Source organism: Dipodomys merriami, unplaced genomic scaffold (assembly GCF_024711535.1).
Source record: "Dipodomys merriami isolate MVZ:Mamm:240054 unplaced genomic scaffold, mDipMer1.0.p SCAF_3, whole genome shotgun sequence".
In the NCBI taxonomy this organism is placed as follows: Eukaryota; Metazoa; Chordata; class Mammalia; order Rodentia; family Heteromyidae; genus Dipodomys; species Dipodomys merriami.
This window is the reverse complement of record NW_027204492.1, coordinates 57,924,035-57,946,129: the sequence shown is the minus strand read 5'-3', so window position 1 is coordinate 57,946,129 and position 22,095 is coordinate 57,924,035. Positions and strand designations below refer to the sequence as shown.

General features: G+C 34.4%; 1 protein-coding gene across 1 annotated transcript in view; it reads left to right on the top strand.

The window, feature by feature from the left end:
- The window catches only part of LOC138839809 (uncharacterized), a 351,218-nt gene that overhangs the window by 916 nt on the left and 328,207 nt on the right, over positions 1-22,095 (top strand). The window contains exon 2 of the mRNA XM_070039343.1: positions 1,559-1,701. Coding sequence (XP_069895444.1) covers positions 1,623-1,701 — 79 coding nt within the window. The 5' untranslated portion in view covers positions 1,559-1,622. The remainder of the gene's footprint in view (positions 1-1,558; positions 1,702-22,095) is intronic.

The following is a 22,095-nucleotide window of genomic DNA, read 5'->3' as shown; positions in this document are numbered from 1 at the left end:
CAAGTGCTGTACTGCTTTAACCGCGCCATTAGCCCTTTTTGCTGCTTATTTTTCAGATAGGATCTCTATTTTTGGCCTGTCTAGCCTGGACTACAATCCTCCTAATTACTCCTCCACCTGTAACTGGGAGAGGCTCACCCTCCTACTGAGCCCAGCTTAAAAAAACAAAAAACAAAAAAAAAACCCAAAACAGGTGAATTAATTTAATGATATATTGTATTTAACTCAATATACTATACATTATTTTAATAAGTAATCAATATAAAATTTATTTTGTGATATTTCATTTTGCACACTCATATTTGACATTTTTTAAAGGAAAGCATTTGACTGTGATTTCAGGCAATTTGTTTAGCATGAATAATGATCTTTATCTTATAAAGCAGTTCTAAATACAATGATAAAATGTAATTAAAGCCAGGTGCCCATGACTCACACCTAGTTAATCTACTCTCAGGAGGAGGATATTTGAGCAACAGGGAGAAGCTAGAAGTGGAGCTCTGGTAAAGGTGGCAAAGCTCAGGGACATTGCCCAGGCCCCAAGTTCAAGCCTCAGGAATGACAAAAACAAAGTAGTTAAAAATTATTCAAGGGGGAAATGATTCAAAAAACATATGTGTAGGGGCTGGGAAGGTGGCTCAGTGGTAGAGCACTTGCCTTGCATGCATGAGGCCCTGGGTTCAATTCCTCAGCACCACATAAGCAGAAAAAAAAAGCCGGAAGTGGCGCTGTGGCTCAAGTGGTAGAGCACTAGCTTTGAGCTGAAGAGCTGAGGGACAATGCCCAGGCCCAGAGTTCATACCCACAACTGGACCCCCCCCCCAAAAAAAGAAAACATGTGTATTCTTAATTTTTAAATTTTCATCATTATGTCATTCTGTGTATCTTTCTTAATGTGGTTTTTAATAGTTAAGTAATAAAGTGTGAGCTTTACAAGATGAAACAAATAGGAGCTTTCCAATTATCAAGATTAATAATAGTTCATAACTTTGAAATGAATATTTTAAATTTTAAAAAGTTTAATTCTCAATTTTTTCTTACAAAACACTTTTGATATAGGTAAGAAGATTTTTTTTCAAGGCTCTTTTCTGTTTAATCTTCTTTGGCTTACATAAGAGGTCATCTGCTCTTCACATTTTAGTTTAGCATGAACTTCTTAACATTTCCTTTGAATAATACTTGTCTTAATAACATTTCACATTTTTTTGCAAATTGTCTTAAATCTTTTTTGTATATATTTTTATTGTAAACACTGTACGGAGGGGTTACAGTTACATAATTAAGGTAATGAGTACATTTCCTAACGAGCATTGTTACCTCTTCCTTTGTTTTTGATCCTTCTTAGTAGATACACAATTCCCATAGGATCTGATTGTGATTGATTTATAAATAAAATTTTACATTTTACTATAAGGTGCCCAATTAATAGTTCAATTATTAATTAATATCATACTATTTTCTTCCAATATCCCATACCTTATATCATACGCTAATACAATTCAATCTATATAGAACCATAATAGCTGAACCTGATTAAGTTATATTATTTCATTCTTAGGTACTCAGTTAATCTAAGACTTAAACATTAATTGCTGGAAGATTTTCTCGTATCAATTTTCAAGATGTCGCATTTGCTACGTTATGTTCAACCTAATCCAACTGCGACATCTTCTGTCCTTGAAGTTCGTTTTTGGGTAGAAGGTAAGATGTTCTAAAACATGCTTAGGTACCCAGGGTTCATAGAATATTTATCCATAAAAGCAATATTATTTTTTAGTCTTTTGTAAAAGATATTTTATGAGTAAAAGTTTCTATTGAAATCTCTAACTTTAAGCGTACAATTTTCTTTTGTGATAAAACACATTATAACAATAAAAACTTCCTATATTAATATTATAATTAATGTGTTAATTAAAGGTGGATTTAATATATTGAGGTGCTATTTAGGGGTTAAAAATTATATTATTATCTGATTATTATGAGCAAGCAAATAACATAATGACAGTAAATAAACACAGTAAAATACATTTACATTCTTATTTTGGATAGAACCAGTGCTCACTGAAAATTATAGTTGTATAAAATAATAGGTGCAAAAAATAAAAGTTTAAATCCAACTAATTTGATTAATTTTATTATTAATTAAAAATTTATTGCAATTGAGTAATACTTAACCTTTAAGATAAGGTATTCACATTGACAGATGCCTAGCAAATAATGTTTTCTGATATGAGGAGAGATCTGAACAATACCTCAATTCTATTTACCTGTTTTCCTGAGGCCAGAGATGAGGCCCAGGGTTTTGCATTTGGCACATAAGCATTCTACTACTGATTTATAACCCCAGCTCCTGGTGTTTAAGCAGGGATTTGCTATCAAGTTTATGCTAGCATTGCACTCAGTATGGAGCTCAGATGTACCAAGAACTTACCACTTTCCTCATTCCACCTCCTTAATGCTGGGATTCCTGATGGCTTAATGCTGGAATTGCAGATGAGTATGATCTTAATCAGTCTATCACTTTTTTACTAGCTTTTTTTTTCTTGTCTCTGTGTCAGTCCTAGGGCTTGAACTCAGAGACTGGGTGCTGTTTTGCTTAAGGCTAGTACTCTACACAACTCTACTTCTGGCTTTTGGTGGCTAATTGGAGATAAAAGTCTCACAGACTTTCCTGCCCAGTCTGGCTTTGAATCTTGATCTTCAGATCTCAGCCTCATGAATAACTAGGATTACAGGCAGGAGCCAGTGGCATAGTTTTTGTTTTTAACTAGCTTTATATCAAAGAATACTTTGGTAAAGTTTGACAATCCTTGCTAATTTTACTTATAGAAACTGTTTTTAGAGATAATAAATTACTATAAAAATAATTAACAACTATAAATCCTTGTATTGTTGCAGTATTTTGTTTACATAGTTACGGGTAAACTTGCCCTGGCATATTCTGCTTTGTCAAATAAATTGAATTAGGCAATATATAAATAACATAATATTATAAATTATATTCTTTTTAAGTTTTAATTCTCGAGGTAGAAAAGAGCTTTGGTGAAATAACATTTTTCTAGCATTATGTTGATATAGTAGTTTCCTAGCATACCAATATGTTTAAGAATTATTGCTAGTTTCAGTGTATCAATTTATTTCAATGCTTAATCGTTTTAAATGAAGACAAACTTTAATTTTATTTATTTAAATTTTAGTTCCAATTATCATCATTTTAATATTAGAACAATTTAAAAACCTGAATCCAATGTCACTTACTCCTTCAGAGAATAAAATCTTACTTCCAGTTTTTTAAATGAAGTTCTAAAATTTCTCAATTGCTTTTGTTGTTTTTTCTTCTGTGAATTACTTCCTTTTAGCATTCAGACTTGCATTTGTAAACTACTGAAAACATTACTCATGAAGAAATATCTCATCTGTGTTTTCATAACAACACCTTCTATTTACTTATATTTGTGCATGTATTTATGTGTGTATATTTATGAGTGGCTATTTTATTATTTTTCTTATAAATATATAAATTATTTGAAGGTAAACTATAACGTTATTCATCTTTGTGTAAGGAAGCATGCATTTCAAATCCTCACAAAGACTATATGTTTAATATTATTATTATTGACAAAATTATGTGTAGTATTTCCCTTCTCAATTTTTCTTATAAAATTACTCTTAGAACTTCAGATATTCAAGTTGTCAATCTTAGTTAATTATATGGGCATATTATGATAGTAATTGTCAAGAAATTTTTCGAATAAGCAAGCCATAAGTTGAATACATCTAGCCTCAGTGATTTTAATTTTATGACAAAATACAATACTAAAGGCCCTTTCTTTACTTTTCCTTACTGGTCTAAGAGTTATAGTAAACTATGAAATAATTTTTCTATTACTTGAAGAGAAAAACATTAGATGATGATGCCATTTGACTTACAGAACTCTGTCCCCTCAGTTAATTTACAGGGAAAAAGCCACAGTAGTCTAGCAATATTTAATTAAACATGCCTCAGGAAGTAACTTTTGTTTTAGCATATCCAAGATTAATTAAATCGGTAAGTATGAGATTGTTACTAATTTAGAACTATGTACAGAAGTTTGGTGCAGTTTGAGACTCAATGTACTTTTGAAAACTCCTTGGACACTGAGATTACTAGTGTTTAGAAAAACAAAATTTCATCTTTTATTTTACTTTTTAAATAAAGTGATTTTCTAAATTTTCATAGGCAGATTCAGTGATAACAATCAATATACATATGTGAAAATGGAAGTAATTAATGTTAGGGCGACAGGTGGAGATGGAATAAATGAGGGGAAAATGATGGAAGAGGTAAAACTAATCAAGATTAATCATATACATAAATGGACATGTCAAATTGAAACACCTTTGTATGCTCACTTGTAAAAAAACATAATAATAATAAATTAGTACATATAATATCCTGAAGCACTTGAAAGAATGTAGACTTGGAATTGGAAACAGAATTTCTGGGCTTGATCTTATCACTAAAGACCATTTAACACTTAGGATTCAGATTCTTTTTTTTGTTGTTGTTTTTTGTTTTTTTTTTTTATTTTAGAATTCTCCATTCTAACAATTTTGCTGATTCCCTACTTCGTTCTTTTTTTGTGAAAATATTGTACAGAGGAATTACAATTACATGGGCCAGGTAATGAGTACATTTCTTATCAAGCATTGTAGCCTCCTCCTTTGTTTCCCCTTCCCATCTCTTCCCATCCTCTCCCCGCCCCCTCACCCAATCCTCTCCCCCCCCTCCAGGAAAGTTGTAAAGTTCGTTTTTGACTTAAGGACTTGTACATCTCATTGTTGCAATGGGTCCACCGGATTCAGATTCTTTATCTTTCAAATAAGCATATACACATATATGTTTTTAAGAGGTCTATTGTAATAGAAAGTAAATATTAATCATGATTACATTATTTTAGGGTATTTAAAGTAAAAAGTAAGTGTGAGATATGTTTTTATTATTGCTGCAGTTATTTTATTTGATTAATCAAACAATTATTACAGTGGTGGTGTAAAGTCTGACATAGAAAATTACATTCTCAGCAACAACATATTGTTACTCTTTATGTACATAATTGACTCTTGCAGATTTGAAAAATTGTTATTTTTATATATAGGTTTAAATAACATAAAACCAAGTAGGTATACTTTTGTTTAGAAAGCACTAATTAGAATATTATTTTTATTTTAAAAATATTCATTGGTCTGGAAAAGATTTAAATTCTTTAGCATACAAAACTAGGATATTAGGAAATATTATAACAATGGGCACTTAAATACATTTTTTGCCTCTTATATATTCCTAGTGTCAAATTATAGACTATTATTACCTAGCAGTTTATAAGTATCAGTGCCCTCTTAACCATGTAAGGACACAAATCCTAACATCCTTAAAATCTAATGAGAACTGCAAACTTTTTTGTTCAGTTTTGTTACTTTGATTTATTTTCCTCAATTGCCATACAAATATCAATATCCTCTTCATTTTCCAGTAACCATTTTTTATTCTATGGTATATTCTCTTTATCCATAAAGGAAGCCTGTACAAATACTATTAAAATAATGTACAGTTTTCTCTAATTTTTTAAGTACTAATTTGGATTTAACAGTATAAGTGATGTTTTACTATTCCTTATTTACACAACAATACTTCATGAAGCCCCTTCTTTTGATATCTTTAATTCCTTCTTTTACGTGGCCACATAATGTTCTCTGATGAGACTGTACCATTCAGCCAATTTTAAATACCAAGTAATTGATTTATAGTTTATAACAATTTTGCAGATTTACGGGAAGAATTTAGGTGTACTAGTTTTGAATCTTTATTATATTTTAGCAGATGTGATTTTTTTCCCACCAAAACTCGTAGCACTTCAAGTTCTACCTCAAATTTGACAATATACAATGGATTCTATAACATCTTTAAATCAGTTTGATGTAAAACAAGAATTCATTATTTACTTTCAGTCTACCTAAACTTCGATTAACATGAACATCTTTCCATATATTTGTTGACTATTTTGATTTTTGTTTATAAGCTATCCTTTTATAACCTTTGCCCATACAAAGCAAGCCAGACTTTTTAAATCTATATAAAACAGAGTATATATATATATATATATATATATATATATATATATATATATAATATTATATACTATTATATAATATAGCTTCTCCAATACTTCTAAACTTACTGTTTACATTTAGGGTAACTAAGAAGTCAATTCAAATTGAGGAGCTATATTTGAATTGCATGTATAAAACAGAGATAAAAATCTAGGAATAGATTTCCACCATAAAGAAGAACATTGTCCCCTATTGGTTGTTTGAGTTTCCTGGAGTCCAATCTGCGATATTTTTAAAATTTTGGTTTTGTGTTGTTCCTGAGCTTTTTGTGCTTTTCAGCTTTTTTTTTCAGCTTTCAATGCTACTAGCATTCTACCATTTGAGCTACAGCTCCAATTCCGGCCTCAAACCCTGATCCTCAGTTCTCAGCATCCATAATAGCAAGAATTACAGGTGTAAGTCACCAGCACCCCACTTATCAGCAGTATTTTGCAAGTGATGTTTCCTACTCTAGTTTCAAATAATGTGTCAATTTTAATTTTTTTCTATCAATTCTATTTACATTGTTTGAAAACTTATTGCTTTGAGTAGTTGGTTGTAATGTGGTCATGTTCATAATAATTTCTCTCACACAATTTTGTTTCTTTTAACAACTATTTTCCCTGAAGTATAACTTAATCTGATCAAATAACTGGTAATTTTTCAATAGAAAACTTGACTTTATAAAGCTTATGTACTCCCTAACCTATGCTGTGCCCAACAAGCCTAAACTTCTGAGATTCTGACAAAATGGAGATAGTTATCTTCATTTATTTTTCATAATGATCTGTTTGTAAGAAGACTAAGAATAACTAATATGAGATTTTAAAATTGAGTAGTGAACCACAAATAAGATGAATCACGCTTGTTTTAACCCAATTGATGCATATAATATATAAAACACATTTCTTTCTGAGTCATGAAATGAAACAATGATTTTGTTTTGTCTTAAATAGGATTTTTTTTTGGTCCACCGTGAGGCTTGAACTCTGGCCCTGGGCTCTGTCCCTCAGCTCTTCAGCTCAAGGCGAGTGTTCTACCACTTAAGCCACAGCACCACTTCCAGTTTTCTGGTGGTTAATTGGCGATAAGAGTCACAGAGTTTCCTGCCCAGGTTGGCTTTCAACCATGATCCTCAGATCTCAGCCTCCTGATTAGTTAGGATTCCATGCATGAGCCACTGGCGCCTGGCTTAAATAGAATATTTTTAATATAAAACATATAGTTATTTTGAAATTCTACACATATTTTTTGTGTGATGGTATTGAACTCAAAGCTTTTTTGCTCATGACTGCTACTCTATTTATTACTTGAGGCACACCTCCACTTGCAGTTTTTGCTTGTTAATTGGAAATAAGACTTTCATAGATTTGTCTACCAGGGCTGGCTTCAAACGAGATAATCATATTTCAGCCTCCTGTGTAGTTAGGATTATAGGCATGAGCTTCTGGCACCAGCATTATTTTTTTAATTTTTTATTGTAAAAATACTGTACAGAGGGGTTATATTTACATGAGTAAGGTAATGACATTTCCTATCAAGCATTGTTACCTCCTCCTTTGTTTTTCCCCTACTATCCCTTCCCTCCCCACCTCCTCAATTCCTATCCCCACCCCTAGAAGTTGTAAAGTTGGTTTTCAACCTAGTGTCTTGTACATTGTTACAATGGGTCAACCTGTATCCTTATTTCAGCATTTTGTTATTTCCCTTCCCCTCCCCAAATTAAAAAAAAATGTATATACAAGAGTCAGGGCATCGGAATCAAATACAGTGAAAACAAAGTTATACCATGGTGGAATAACATACAAAAGAAACAAAAAAATCACAGGGTACATTATAAATATCTTAAAAACAACAGCAAGAAAGACAAAACCACTTGTGTCTCTTTCTTGGGGTTCATTTCGAACCAACATTATTTTATATTTTGTATTATTTTATGTTTATGTTATATGATGCCATTACTTAAATAAAATGGTAATAGATCTGCATGACAGTTGCAATAATACTTGTAGTAGAACCAATTGAATAGGTAATATGTGTGAAAAATACATTATTATAATATTTCATTGCAGCTTCTGATATACACTTTATGTATAAAAATATGAATTCTATAAACTGTCATACATTCTTGTAAACATATTTTTTTGCTAGTGTTGGGACTTCAACTCAGGGCCTGGGCACTGCCTCTGAGCTTTTTGTTTCAAGGCTAGCATTCTACTACTTGTGCCACAGCTCCACTTCAGGCTTTTTGGTGGTCAATAGGACATGAGAATCCCAAGTACTTTCCTGCCTGGACTGGATTTGAACCCTGATCCTCAGATCTCAGCCCACAAAGTGACTAGGATTACAAGTATAAGCCAATGGCACCTGACTACTCTGGTAATTCCCAGGTTCTGTCTTTCTTAGCCTACTAATTATTTCTTTTTTTTAAAAAAAACTTTTCTCTAGTAGTGATTTGTTTGCCATAAACATTTCCAAACTATCCAAGTCCAATGCCAAAAGCACTGGTACATTACTATAACCGTATTACTTCTACCATTGGATTATTGCTGTCATTACTCTATTTTATTTTGCTACAAGATGAAATACAATTTGCTTTTTGATACTTTTTGCAAAATATTATCTATCCAATCAACTAAGAATAATTAAAATAACTTTCTTTTACCAGACCTGTGGGTTGAACTCAGGGTCTGGGCACTGTCCCTGAGCTTCTTTTTGCTCAAGGCTAGCACTCTACCACTTGAGCCACCGTGCTACTTTCAGCTTTTTTTGGGTAGCTTATTGGAGATAAGAGTTTCATGGACTTTTCTGTGCATGCTGGCTTTGAATCCTCAGATCCTCAGATCTCAGTCTCTTGAGTAGCTGAGATTACAGGTGTGAGACAACGGCATACAACTTAAAATAACTTTTTACCCATAAATTTACGTTTTCTTAATCCTGTTCCTTTATGTAGTTCAGATTTGTTACCTACATGATTTTTCTTGTCTCTAAAGAACATTTTTTAACATTACTTCTGAGATAGATATCTGATATTATGACATTATTTTAGATAAAATCTATGTCTTTTGAATTCTTACAGTCTTTCAAATACTAATTTTACCCTTTACTGTCTTACTTTTCTCTGTAGTACTCCAATTGTGAAAAATTACACCTTTTGTTATTTTCCCATTCTTTGGATATTCCATTCTACTTTTTCTTTTCTAACCTTCCCCACTCCTTTTTCAGTTTTGGTAATTCCTATTTTTTTTTTTTTTGGTCCGTCGTGGGGACTGAACTCTGGGCCTGGGCACTGTCTCTCAGCTCTTCAGCTCAGCTTGAGTCATAGTGCCACTTCTGGCTTTTTCTGCTTATGCGGTGCTGAGGAATCGAACTCAGGGCCTCATGCATGCAAGGCAAGCACTCTACCACAGAGCCATCTTCCCAGCCCCAGTAGTTTCTATTTTTATATCCTCATAATCAGATATTCTTTCCCCTCTGATGTATTCAGTATATTATTGAGCTCATCGTTTTTCATTTAGAATAGTATTTAATTTTTTTTTCAATTTTGCCAGTATTTGGGCTTGAACTAAGGGTTTGAGCTCTGTCCCTGAGATTTTTGCTCAGGGCTAGTGCTCTACCGCTTGAGCCATAGCACTACTTCTGACTATTTTGATAGTTTATTGTCAATAAGGGTCTCAAATAATTTTCTGCCTAGGCTCGCTTTGATCTCAGCCTCCAGAGCAGCAAGAAATATAGGAGGAAGCCACTTTGTCTCTTTGGCTGGCTAGCAATATGTTTCAGGAATCTATATCTACTAAACAGGTGCTTTACCACTTAAACCATGCCTTCTAGCCCTTTTGTCTGCTTATATTTGAAACAGGAGCTCACTTTTTACCTGGGCTAGCCTGGACAATCATTCTCATATTTCATTTCTTACCATAGCTGTGCTGACAATCACATGAAACCATGCCCAGTGGATTTTTGTGGTTTTTTTTTTCTAATCAGATGGAATCTTGCAAACTTTTGTCTAGTCTGGTTGGGAAGTTCTATCCTCTGCCTGAGTTTCCCAAGTAACTAGGATGAGAGGTGTACACCACCATGCTCAGATAGGATCTCATTAATTTTTGCTCAACCTGGCACAGAGTGACTATACTTTGGATCTCACCCTCCTGAGTAGCTAAGATTATAGTGCCATTGTACCTGGCTTTGATACAGTTGTTGTTTTGCCAGTCCTGGGATTTGAACTCAGGGCCTGGGTGCTGTCCCTAAGCTGCTTCTACCACTTGAGCCACAGCTCCACTGCTGGAGTTTTTGGTGGTTTATTGCAGATAAGAGTCTCACAGACTTTCCTTCCCAGCTGGCTTTGAACCGCAGTCCTCAGATCTCATCTTCCTGAGTAGTTAAGATTACAGGCATTAGACACCAGCCCTTGGTTCTAGCAGTGTTTTTAACTGAAATATTTGTTTCTGTTTCTTTTGAAAATTTCTGTGTCCATATTATTCATCAGTTCTTGTGTGTTTTCTTTTCATCAGGATATTTAATGTTTTCATCAGCACATTTAAGGTTTTCATCACGGTTGTTTTAAATTTACAATCCCATAATTTAACAACTATGTCATCTCTGACTCTCCTTTTTAGTCCTGTTCTCTCTTTCTTCAATTTGATTTATTAGTATATTTGTAGGTATAGTAAAGAACTGCACATGATTTTCTGGGTAAACAATGTATGGTAAATAGGTGCAGGTAAGGTTTGGAGGAAAGAGAAGTACATTCTGTAGTCCTGTGATTAGGCCTTATATTTTCATAATCCTGTGTCCCTTTGTTATGACCTTCAGAAATCTTTTCAGTTTTTCTCCTTCTTATTTGGGACTGCCTGGGTATTGAGAACTGATTTTTGGTATTTATTGTCTCCTATACAGAACACTGAATAGTATGAAGCTGAGTAGTTTCATGATATTAGAGTCTGAAAAATGTCTAACAGGCTAGGATCTTCTTTTGTTTTCTGTAGACTTAGCAGAATATTTCAAATTATTTTATTTATAAGCAGCAGAACTTCATTTGGCCCACAGTTTTGGAGATTAGTCCAAGTGCATGGCACCATTATCTGGAAGGGCCTTCATTTTGCCTCATTCTGTGGTCAAAGGTTGGAGGGCAAGTGAGCAGATCAGCCAGAGAGAGAAAAAGAGCTAAACAACCTTTTATAAAGAGGCTTCTCCTGTACTAACTAATCCTTTCTTTTGATGATAGCTCTGATCCATTCATGAAGATAGAGCCATCTCCTCACAATGATAATTAAATTTCAGTATGAGCTTTAGAGGGGACAATCAAATTATAGGCTCTAGTAAATTTGGTTCTCTGTCTTCCTCCTTTCTTCCTTCCCTCTTTTTCTCCCTCCTTCTTTCCTTATCTCCCTCCCTCCTTTTCTCTCTCATCCTGCTCTCCCTCTCTCCTTCTCTCCAGCTTTTCTCCAGTGGGAGGTCTTATAATCAGGGCTGTGCCTCTTAAGGATGTTGGCAGGCCTTTGTCTTTTTATTCCACTTTTTATTCCACTTCCATCAGTTTTTCTCTGATACATGTTCCCTTCTAAGATGTGTTACCTTGCCATAGGCTCAGCAAATGTAAGGCAAACCAGTTGTGGGCTAAAGATACCAATATTTTGAGCCAAAAATAATTTTTTTCTGCTTATAAGTTGGTTTTATGAGCTATTATGAGATATTTCTTACAGTAATACACAACACCCTGCCCCTCCACCCCCTGCCAGACTATCATAGCAGATGACCAGCAGATGAGCTAGGAGCTTCATAGGGATGAAAGAAGCAGATCAAGTAATTTACAAACTTTAAGAGGCTGTCATTATCATTTGGTCAGCTTTCTAATTCACAGGTAGTTTGAAATGAATAGCTATATTCTTCCTATTCACTTTTTATTTCTTAAGTTCATCCTGTAATAGTTCAATAGAAATTCCTTTTAGTCCATTCTAGCATTATTTTAAATCATGGTACAATGTATGCTTTCCACATGTTGGTAGTAGTAACAAAAATAAGAATGAAATACTTAGAAAACTTTTAGAATCAAGTTGAGTTTTATTTGTCTTCTAGATTGAATTCTGCAGAGGATAATCACCATTTATAAAGACCTTTATAGCCATCCAAGATGGAATATTGAAATTGTAGGACCAGGAGGGAAAGGCATATTGAATAGTAATTGGAAAACAATTTTCATATACTACCCTACATTTGGAGAAAACTATGTTTAAAGAGTGAACAATGTTAAGACTAAATTTTATAGAAAGAGTATCTAGTACAATTTTCTGCCATTAAGAACTAAGAAAATGTGTTTTAAGCTTCGTATTTAAAATACAAATCCATTCAGCTTCTCAGAATGCTTGATGAAACCTTAACATTTAGTGAGCAAAAACATTTTTTCTCCACAAAGAATGTGAATTTCTTTTATGTGGATAGTGACATTTCTGAATGGAAGAAAAATATGCCTCAATGAATACCACAACTAGAGATATTCTAGTAATAGTTTTTTAGTTCTGTTTGAGGATGGTAGTTACTTTGTTGTGACATGAATAAATAACAGGAACAATTTAAATAATGGAAGGTTTGTTTTGGCTTACGGTTTCACAAGGTTCAATGCCTCATATACTTTGGACTCATATACTTTGGACAAAATATTGTGGTGGCAGGAGAATGTGGCATCAAAGATTTATTTACTTCATAGAAGATAGGAAGCAGAAGAAACAGGTTGGAGCCAAGGATAATCTACCCTCATGCACTATCCTTCTAGTAATCTGCTTCCTCCAGTTAAATCTCCTGAAGTTTCTAGAACTTCCCAAGAAAGTGCCACTAGCTGGGGATCAAACATTGAAACCCCAGCATGTGGGAAATATTTAATGTTTCAACCATAGCATGTGGAAGAAATTTCTTTAAAATGGTGAAGGGGAATCTTTGGAAACATTCGTGGATGTAGTACATAATACATTGTAGAAAATAAATGTGTTTTTACCCTTTAAGTATTTTTTCTAACTTTTTTTCGGGGGGTCCGGTCGTGGGGCCAGAACTCTGGGCCTGGGTGCTGTCCCTCAACTCTTCAGCTCAAGGCTAGCACTCTACCCTTGAGCCACAGCGCCACTTCCGGCTTTTTTCTTTTTGCTTATGTGGTGCTGAGGAATCGAACCCAGGGCCTCAGGCATGCAAGGCAAGTGCTCTACCACTGAGCCACCTTCCCAGCCCGCCTTTAAGTATTTTTAAATGTAAATGCGCAAAATTCAATGGTTTCAGTCTAACTATATTTTTTATTATTTTATTAAATTTTATTTTACTGTAATGGTGCTATTCAGAGGGGTTACATTTACATAAGTAAGTAATGAGTACATTTCTTATAACTATATTTTGATTATAGATTTCTAGCACGGTCTATTTATTCTCCAAATAAAAATATCTGATCTTAAGAATCAAATAGAAAAGAGGTCATGCATTCATAATGTTATGGAAGTTAGGCTTCTACCATAAAGAAAAATTAACTCCTTATCAAATCTTTCCCTTGGTGGAGGAAAACAAATATTTGGTCAATATAAATGAAAGAAAACCTTTTTAATAAGTGTCAGTAATAATCATAAATAACTACCTCTCCATTTGCTACCTTTCTTACTCAGTCGTCCCCTTAATGCTGAAGTTTGAGGAGAAAGGAGTCAGTGTACCTTGGCATGTGAATGTACAGATCATTTACCTATTCTGAACCTCAAATTTTGCATTGTTAATAATAATTTTTTTCATTAGCAGTATATTTTCAAGAATCAGAAATGGTTACAATGTGTATGGAAACTCTTTGTGTGTGCTTGTGTGAAATAATAATTATAATATTTTCAGTCTTTCAGAATATATTTGCTTATTAATGTGTGGGTGTATTTAAATTTTAAATCAAAAATTTAATGTAATTATATTATTATTAAGGTGTTATACAGAGGGTTTACCTCTTCATAAGTCAAGTAATGAATGCATTTCTTTTTTGGAAAATGTCACCCCTTCCTTTACTTTTCCCCTCCTGTCTCTGCCAACAAGTTGCATAGTTCATTTTCTACATAGTGTATATTCAATACTACAATTGCATTTGTTCACTTTTCCTCTCTTTCTTTCTGTTCCCCTTTGACTGCCCCTGCTAATACAAAAAAAGGAAAAACAAACAACAGCACCTCCTCCCAAAAGAACAAAAATAAGTTTCCATTTCCTGGAATTTGTTTTGATAATAGTATTTTAAATGTCCAGAGGACATATGCCTTTGAGTTATTCCTTTAAGTGTATCCTCCTTTAGTCTGTGTGTGAACATCTTGAGTACTATATGTAGCTATCATGTCCAGTTGTACTTCCAAATGTGTGAGAAAACATATGCCATTTGTCTCTCTGAGCTTGGCTTACCTCACTTAACAGGATTTGTTCTAGGTCTATCCATTTCCCTGCAAATGACATATTTTTCTTTCTAATGGATGAATACAATTCCATTGTGTATATGTACCACATTTTTTGATCTGCTCATCTATTGTAGGGAATCTGGTCTTTTCCGATAACTTGGCTTTTGTGAATAGTATAGCAATTAACATGGATGGGAAAGTGTCTTTATTATATTCTCACTTGTAATGTTCAGAGTAGATGCCCAAGAGTTAAACTATGTTTTAAATTTAAATTTTTCTGGTGGTCAGTAATTTTCTTGTTATAAATTTTTCTCATTTCACTATACTTTTCTTCCATATCTGTTAACACCTTTCTTCCTTGTCTTTTGAAAAATCTTTCTAGAGGAATCAGAAACCAAAACAAAATTACAGATGAAGTTAGATAAGAAATGAGAACCGCCAAGCACCGGTGGCTCACGCCTGTAATCCTAGCTACTCAGGAGGCTGAGATCTGAGGATCAAGGTTCAAAGCCAGCCCAGGCAGGAAAGTCCATGAGACTCTCATCTCCTATAAACCACTAGAAAACCGAAAGTGGTGCTGTGGCTTAAGCAGGAGAGCACTTGCCTTGAGCTGAAGAGCTGAAGGATAGTGCCCAAGCCATGAGTTCAAGCCCCACGACCGACAAAAAAGAAAAAAAGAAATGAGAACCGTATCTAAGTATATTTGAGTTGCTAGATTTTAGTTTAGTCTGTTGTTTTGGTTTTTAAATCAACTTTATGTGCATTGAAAAATATTGTTTGAAGCAACATATGCAGTAAGGTGCAAAAATGTTCTGGATTTAAGTGTGTAGCCCAATTAATGTTTACATATATATGTGCTTCAAATAATAGTGTGCAAGATTTATAACATGCAAAACATTTCCAATTATGCCACTTTGCAGTCTTTATTGCCCCAGAGATAACTAACATTTTGCCTTAGTTCCCTAGGGCTACTATACCATAGTACTATGCACCATTTATAACAACAGATAATTGTTAATGCCAGTTAACAAAACTAAGGTATCTAAAAATCAAAGTATTTTTCAGTTCGGTTTTTGATAAAGGTTATCATCTGATGTTGAAGAGAGTTGTATGGTGAGAGTGGGAGGAGAAAACAAGTATTTCCTTGCCTTAAAAAAATTTTTGTACTAGAGTTTGAAGTCAGACCTTCATGCTTTTGAGGCAGGCACACTACAACTTAAGCCATCCCCCCATACATTTTTGCCTTGGTTATTTCCTGAAATAGAGCCTTGCTTTGGCAATCAGAATATTTACACTTCTCACTGTAGTTGGGATGATATGTGTGCCTCATCATGCCAAAATTTTTATATTGGGGATAAGGTCTTGAGAACTTTTTTTCTGTGCTTATCCTAGAACCATAATCCCAGCAATCTCAACCTCCCATTTATTTGGAATGACAAGCATGCACCACTAAGCCCAGCATTTTTTCCCTTTGAGATGAGGGTCTCACAAATTTTCTTTTCTGGGATATCTTGAAATCTACTCCTCTCAGTTTCTTCCTCCAGACTAGCTAGGATTACAGATTCCAGACACTGGCTCCTGTCTATTTTGTCTCTTCTTTTATGTTTGTGTGGTACTGGGGCTGGAACTCATGGCCTATATTCTCACTCAGCATTTTTTGCTCATGGCTAGCACTCTGCCACTGGAGTCACACCCCATTTGGGGCTTTTTTTCTGTGTATTGGAGGTATGAATCCCATCCTTAGATTTGTCTGCCTGAGCTGGCTTTGAACTGAGATCAACCAATTTTATCCATCTGAGTAGCTAGGATTATAAGTATGAGCCACCAGCATCTGGATTTTGTCTTTTCTTATAATGGCACTCACCCCACTGTGAGGACCCTACCCTCATATCATCTATGCTTAATTTCGTTCCAAAGGCAACATTTCCAAATTCCAATGCACAGGATATTAAATCTTCAGCATATGAATTTGAGTGGAGACACACATTCTTAGTTCTATTGCCACTAAAATACTTGTATTTCTTTTTGGACAATGAAATTATAGAGTAATCTTTTAGAGTATCTGATTTATTTCATTCAACAGTATATTTATGATTTTTTTCACCAGTATTGTTTGCATTGGGGATCTGTTCTGTTTCTCTCTCTTTTTTTGGGTGGGGGTCGGTAATGGGGCTTGAACTCTGGGCTTGGGCGCTGTTCTTGCACTCTTTAGCTCAAGGCGAGTGCTCTACCGATTGAGCCACAGTGCCACCTCTGGTTTTCTAGTGGTTTATTGTAGATACGAGTCTCACAGACTTTCCTGCCCGGGCTGGCTTTGAACCGTGATCCTCAGATCTCAGCCTCCAGAGTAGCTAGGATTACAGATGTGAGCCACCAGTGCTCAGCTGCTCATTCTTATGTACATGTCCAAGTTTGTATATAAATAGGGCTATTTTAATGATAATAATAAAAGTAGAGCTACTTTAATGATAATAATAAAATAAAAGTAGAGCTACTTGTTTTTGAGGGAAATATAGTCAAATTTAGGACTGTTTAGTTATAGGGGTGACAAATACTTAGTCTTAGTAGATAGTATAAAACAGTGGTTCAAAGAGGTTGTAACTTTGTGTGTGTGTGTGTGTGTGTGTGTGTGTGTGTGTGTGTGTGTGTGTGTGTGTGTGTGTGTGTGTGTGTGTGTGTGTGTGTGTGTGTGTGTGTGTGTGTGTGTAGTGCCTCCACCCTTGCTCCAGTCCTGGGATTTGAACTTAATGCCTGGATGCTGTCCCTCAGATATTTTGCTCAAGGCTAGCACTCTACAATTTGAGTCACAGTTCCACTTCCTGAAAAACAGCAGAATTTAAAATGTAATGTTACAATCTTTGCCTTTAAAATTGAGTTTTTTTTTCATTTTCTTCATAGAATTACTAGTACACTATTTTTTTTTTTAAATTTTGCTGGTCATAGGGCTAGAACTTAGAGCTTGGGTGATAGTGCTCCATCACTTATGCCACAGCTCCACTTCTGTCTTTTCTGGTGATTAACTGGAGATTAGAGTCTCATGGACTTTCTTGCCTAGGCTGGTTTTGAACTGTGATCTCAGCTTCCTAAATAGCTAGGATTAGCACTAGTGCGGGGCTTTAATTTTTTTTTTAAATCTGTACCCTTATTTGTTTCTATGGACTTTTTTTTACATTTTTTATCTCATTCTCGTTCCCCCTCCATCCCCCCCCCCCTCCGTTGTCCTTTATTTTTATTGGTCCTGAGACTTGACTCAGTGTCTGGACTCTGTCTCTGAGATTCTTTTGCTAAAGGCTATCATTCTACCACTTGAGCTACAAATCCACTTCTGGCTTTTTTGTAGTTTATTGGAGATGAGTCTCATGGACTTTTCTGCTCCTTTTCATTTTGAACCATGATCCTCAGATCTCAGATTCCTTAGTAGTTAGGATTATATGTATGAACCACATGGACTTTCCTGCTCCTTTTCATTTTGAAACATGATCCTCAGATCTCAGATTCCTTAGTATCTAGGATTACATGTGTGAACAACTGTTCTCAGACTCTCATTCTCCTTTTATGGGTGGCATTTGGATTTGAACTCAGACCTTTGCACTTACTAAGCACATGTTTGACTATGTGAGCCATACTCCTAGCCCTTTTTCTTAATTATTATTACTTTTTTGTCTGTTGTGAGGCTTGGACTCAGAGCCTGGGCACTGTCCCTAAGCCTCCCTGTGCCTTTCAAGGTTAGAGTTCTACCACTTTCAGCTACAGCACCACTTCTGGTTTTTGAGTGGCTAATTGGAGATAAGAATTTCACAGGGACTTTTCTGCCCAGGCTGTCTTTGAACTGAAATACTCAGATCTTAGCCTCTTGAGTAGCTAGGATTACAGACATGAGAGCCACTTGCACCTGATTTAATTATTTTTAAAATAGGATCTCATGTTTATACTCAGGCTGGCTTGCCTCAAGATCTTATTTTCACTTCCTGCATGGGTGGAAAAAGAGGTGTGTGTAAGTAGGCCCACTTTTCATAGCTTGAGATGAGCTCTTGTGAACATTTTTACCTAAATTGACCTTGAACCTAACTCCTGATCTCCACCTCCTGAGTAGCTAGATTACAGGCATGAGCCATAATATGTGGCTTATTTTTTTGCTGTTTAAAACGTCTTTTTCCCTACTGGTCTGTGTACTCTTGTTTTGATGATTATTGTAGAAATTTAACTTGGTAAGTAGCTGATTTTTATGAAGTACTGAACTGAAATTAAAAATAACACTTGAAACTTCAGGGTTTCTTTTTTAGCTTCAGTCAGCCTTTCCTTAATTTAGAAGCTGCTTTTTGTCCATTACTTTTAGTAATGACTTATATTTGACATTTTAATTTCACACAGAGATAAACATACCTATATGTTTATAGTTCCTACAAAAATATTCAAAAGAGCCCATATTTGTTTCATATTTTAATCATGCCTTTCTTTTAATCTCAGATCAGATTTCTGTCATCGTCTTATTTTTCTTGATGTTCATCCTCTGGAAATTCCCTTAGTGAAGGCCTGGAGACTATCACTTTGGAAATTTCCCATATCCTATCAATGTTGCTTCCCTTAGATTCAACTTGGAGGACATAATGGGGTTCCACAATTAACTCTCTAACATGGTATCTTTGTGTAAGTCCACTTGATAGGGATTCATTCCTTCTGGGTAGAGACCACTGATAAATTGCCAGATAATGACTTTTATAAAATGACAATTTTCTGTGGTTCATGTGAAATGATTGGCAAGTCTAAAATCCATATGATTCTGGTCTCTTCTACCCCTTAACTGAATCTTTCAGATGAAGTTTAGTGTATGGCTACTCTGAGAATTAATTCATGATTGCAGAGTCTCCTTTTTTAAAATCTCACATGAATAGGACTATCTCTGAAGAATCCGGACTGGTAGACACACTGTAGTTTCCTCATAACACTGTAGTTCTCTATTTAAGAGTTCTCATATATATATATATATATATATATATGTATATGTATATATGTGTATATATATATATATATATATATATATATATATATATATATATATATATATAAAGGTAAGGGGCAACCTTTATTATTATGTAGTAGTTACTGTCTTCATCAAGTTACAATAAATCATTTCTTTTCAATCATGGGTTCTAGCATTTCATTGTAACCTGACCTGGAGTTACAGCTGAAATATCCAGGGATATCTGCATCACATGAGAAAAGCACCACTTTTTGAAATAAATAAATAAATATGCTAACATTAACTTTCTTGGGCTTCTAATGTCTAGCACCAGAGCTCATAAAACCATGTTGTCCTCTAATCAAGTCCTGACTATTCCTTTCCCAGGTAATTCATCTTGAGAACTTTAGGATGTTATTTTTGCCTATCACAGTAAATGCATTATAGTTTGTAAATAAACTAACACATTAAAACAGAAAACATGACTAGGTTATTCTCAAGTCTTCTCAGGCATATGAATAACCTCTGTATTTAAATCATAAAAATGCTTGAAATAAAACAGCTGTGTCTGCTGCCTGATAGCTCATCTGATAGGCAGAAAAATAACAAGGTATATAGACCTTGGTACTTCAGAATACTGTGTATTCAAAAAATATTTTCTTTGTTGTAAGCTTAGTCACATTTTCAAGGAAATAAATATATCTTGGAAAAGTGGTGGCAGAATCTATAGTTCATTTAAAAATATTTCACATATAATTCACATAATATACACACATGTAACAAAGATATATTTGAAAATCTATTCATCGTTGATAAACATAAGCATATAATGAATGGGTACTTAATTATTAAGCTATTTAGTTTCAAGCAGTAGAATGCCCTATCCTAGGTAAAAGCCATTTTAATTTTATGGCAATGCTCATTTCTTATGGATATAGTGGCCTTTTGACAACATTTCTGAGATATAAGTGCTCTCAGAAGATGCTGAGTCTGTTTTGCTACAGTACTTAATAAAAATTAGCTATGCATATCTATAATTCTACTTCTGTAATTGCAGTTGATTTCTCTTGTGTAAATTCTCTATTCATTCTAGTTTTTCCTTTGTCTCCTGCAACAAATCAGTTTTTGAAAATTACTGATCAAGAAATTAAGGAAAGAAGCCAGGCACTGGTGGCTCTTTCCTGAAATCCTAGCTACTTAGGAGGCTGAGATCTGAGGATCACAGTTCGAAGCCAATCCGGGCAAGAAAGTCCTTGAGACTCTTATTTGCCCTGAAACTGGCAAAAAAAAGACATTGAGGAAAGATATCGTAGAACTTGATAGCTACTGCTATGAATCTAATTGTGTCCCCATCCCAGTTCACATATTGGAACCCTAAGTCACATTGTAACTGCCTTTAGAGAGAGGTCTTTTGGAGATAAGTAACTTTAAATGAGTTTGCCAAGATGTGGTCCTAATTAGATAGGCTAATAAGAGTGAATCTGGTGTTGCTGGTGCAGGTCTGTAATCCTAGCTACTCAGGAGGCTGAGGTCTGAGGATTGTAGTTCAAAGCCAGCCAAGGAAATAAGTCTGTGAGAATCTTATTTCCAATTAAGCACACTAATAAAGCAAAAAATGGAGTTGTAGCTAGCCTTGAGCAAAACAAATCTTAGGTACAGCACTTGGCCCTAAATTCAAGGCTCAGGAATGGCACAAGTACACACACACACACACACACACACACACACACACACACACACACACACACACACACACACACACACACACACACACACACATACACAATGGCACAAGTACACACACACACACACACACACACACACAGAGTGAAAGAGACCAAAACTTATGTTCTCTCTTTTCAGTAACAAGCTACCATTTATTATAGTAAGATTTTGATCAGATATAGTTTACATTACTTTAGGCTTTATTACTATTTTAAGAAATTATCAAAAGACTATATGGACCTAAAAGACACTGAAAAATGCCTTTGGAATTATCTCAAACGATACATATCTAGTCCAATCTCATATTACCAATAACAGCTATCATCTTATATGGTATTTTTATTTCCATAATATACTGAAATGCCTACTGTGTCTTTGATGTGGAACACGTTTCAATTATAGTAATTATATCACACTTGCTGAGACAACAAAATGTATTCAGATGTTTTGTTTTCTTTTTTATTATTATCTCTAAGTAGCTGTAAAAATGGAGGTTAAGTTCAAATTTTCTTTTTTTTATTAGAGAATACTTTATTAGTTTCTAATCAAACCTACGTAGATAAGACCTTACATATTTAATACAGTGCGTTTACCCCTGTACAAATGGAAAAATTAAGTTTAACATTTCTAGACCAATATGGCTATTAATTTCTGTACAATGCCAACTCAACATGGTAAACTGGGATACTTTTTCCAAAGTTGACAGCATAGCTAAAGTTTCCAAAACTTCAAATTATATATATGTATATATATTTATATTTATATAAAAAGACCAATAATAGCAGTATGTTATGCAATAGTAGCAGCAACAGCTTTTCCAGGTTCTGCAGTCATCTGAACAAAATTAGACATCTAGCACATCCATTAATAAAAAGAAAAAAAATAAAAAAC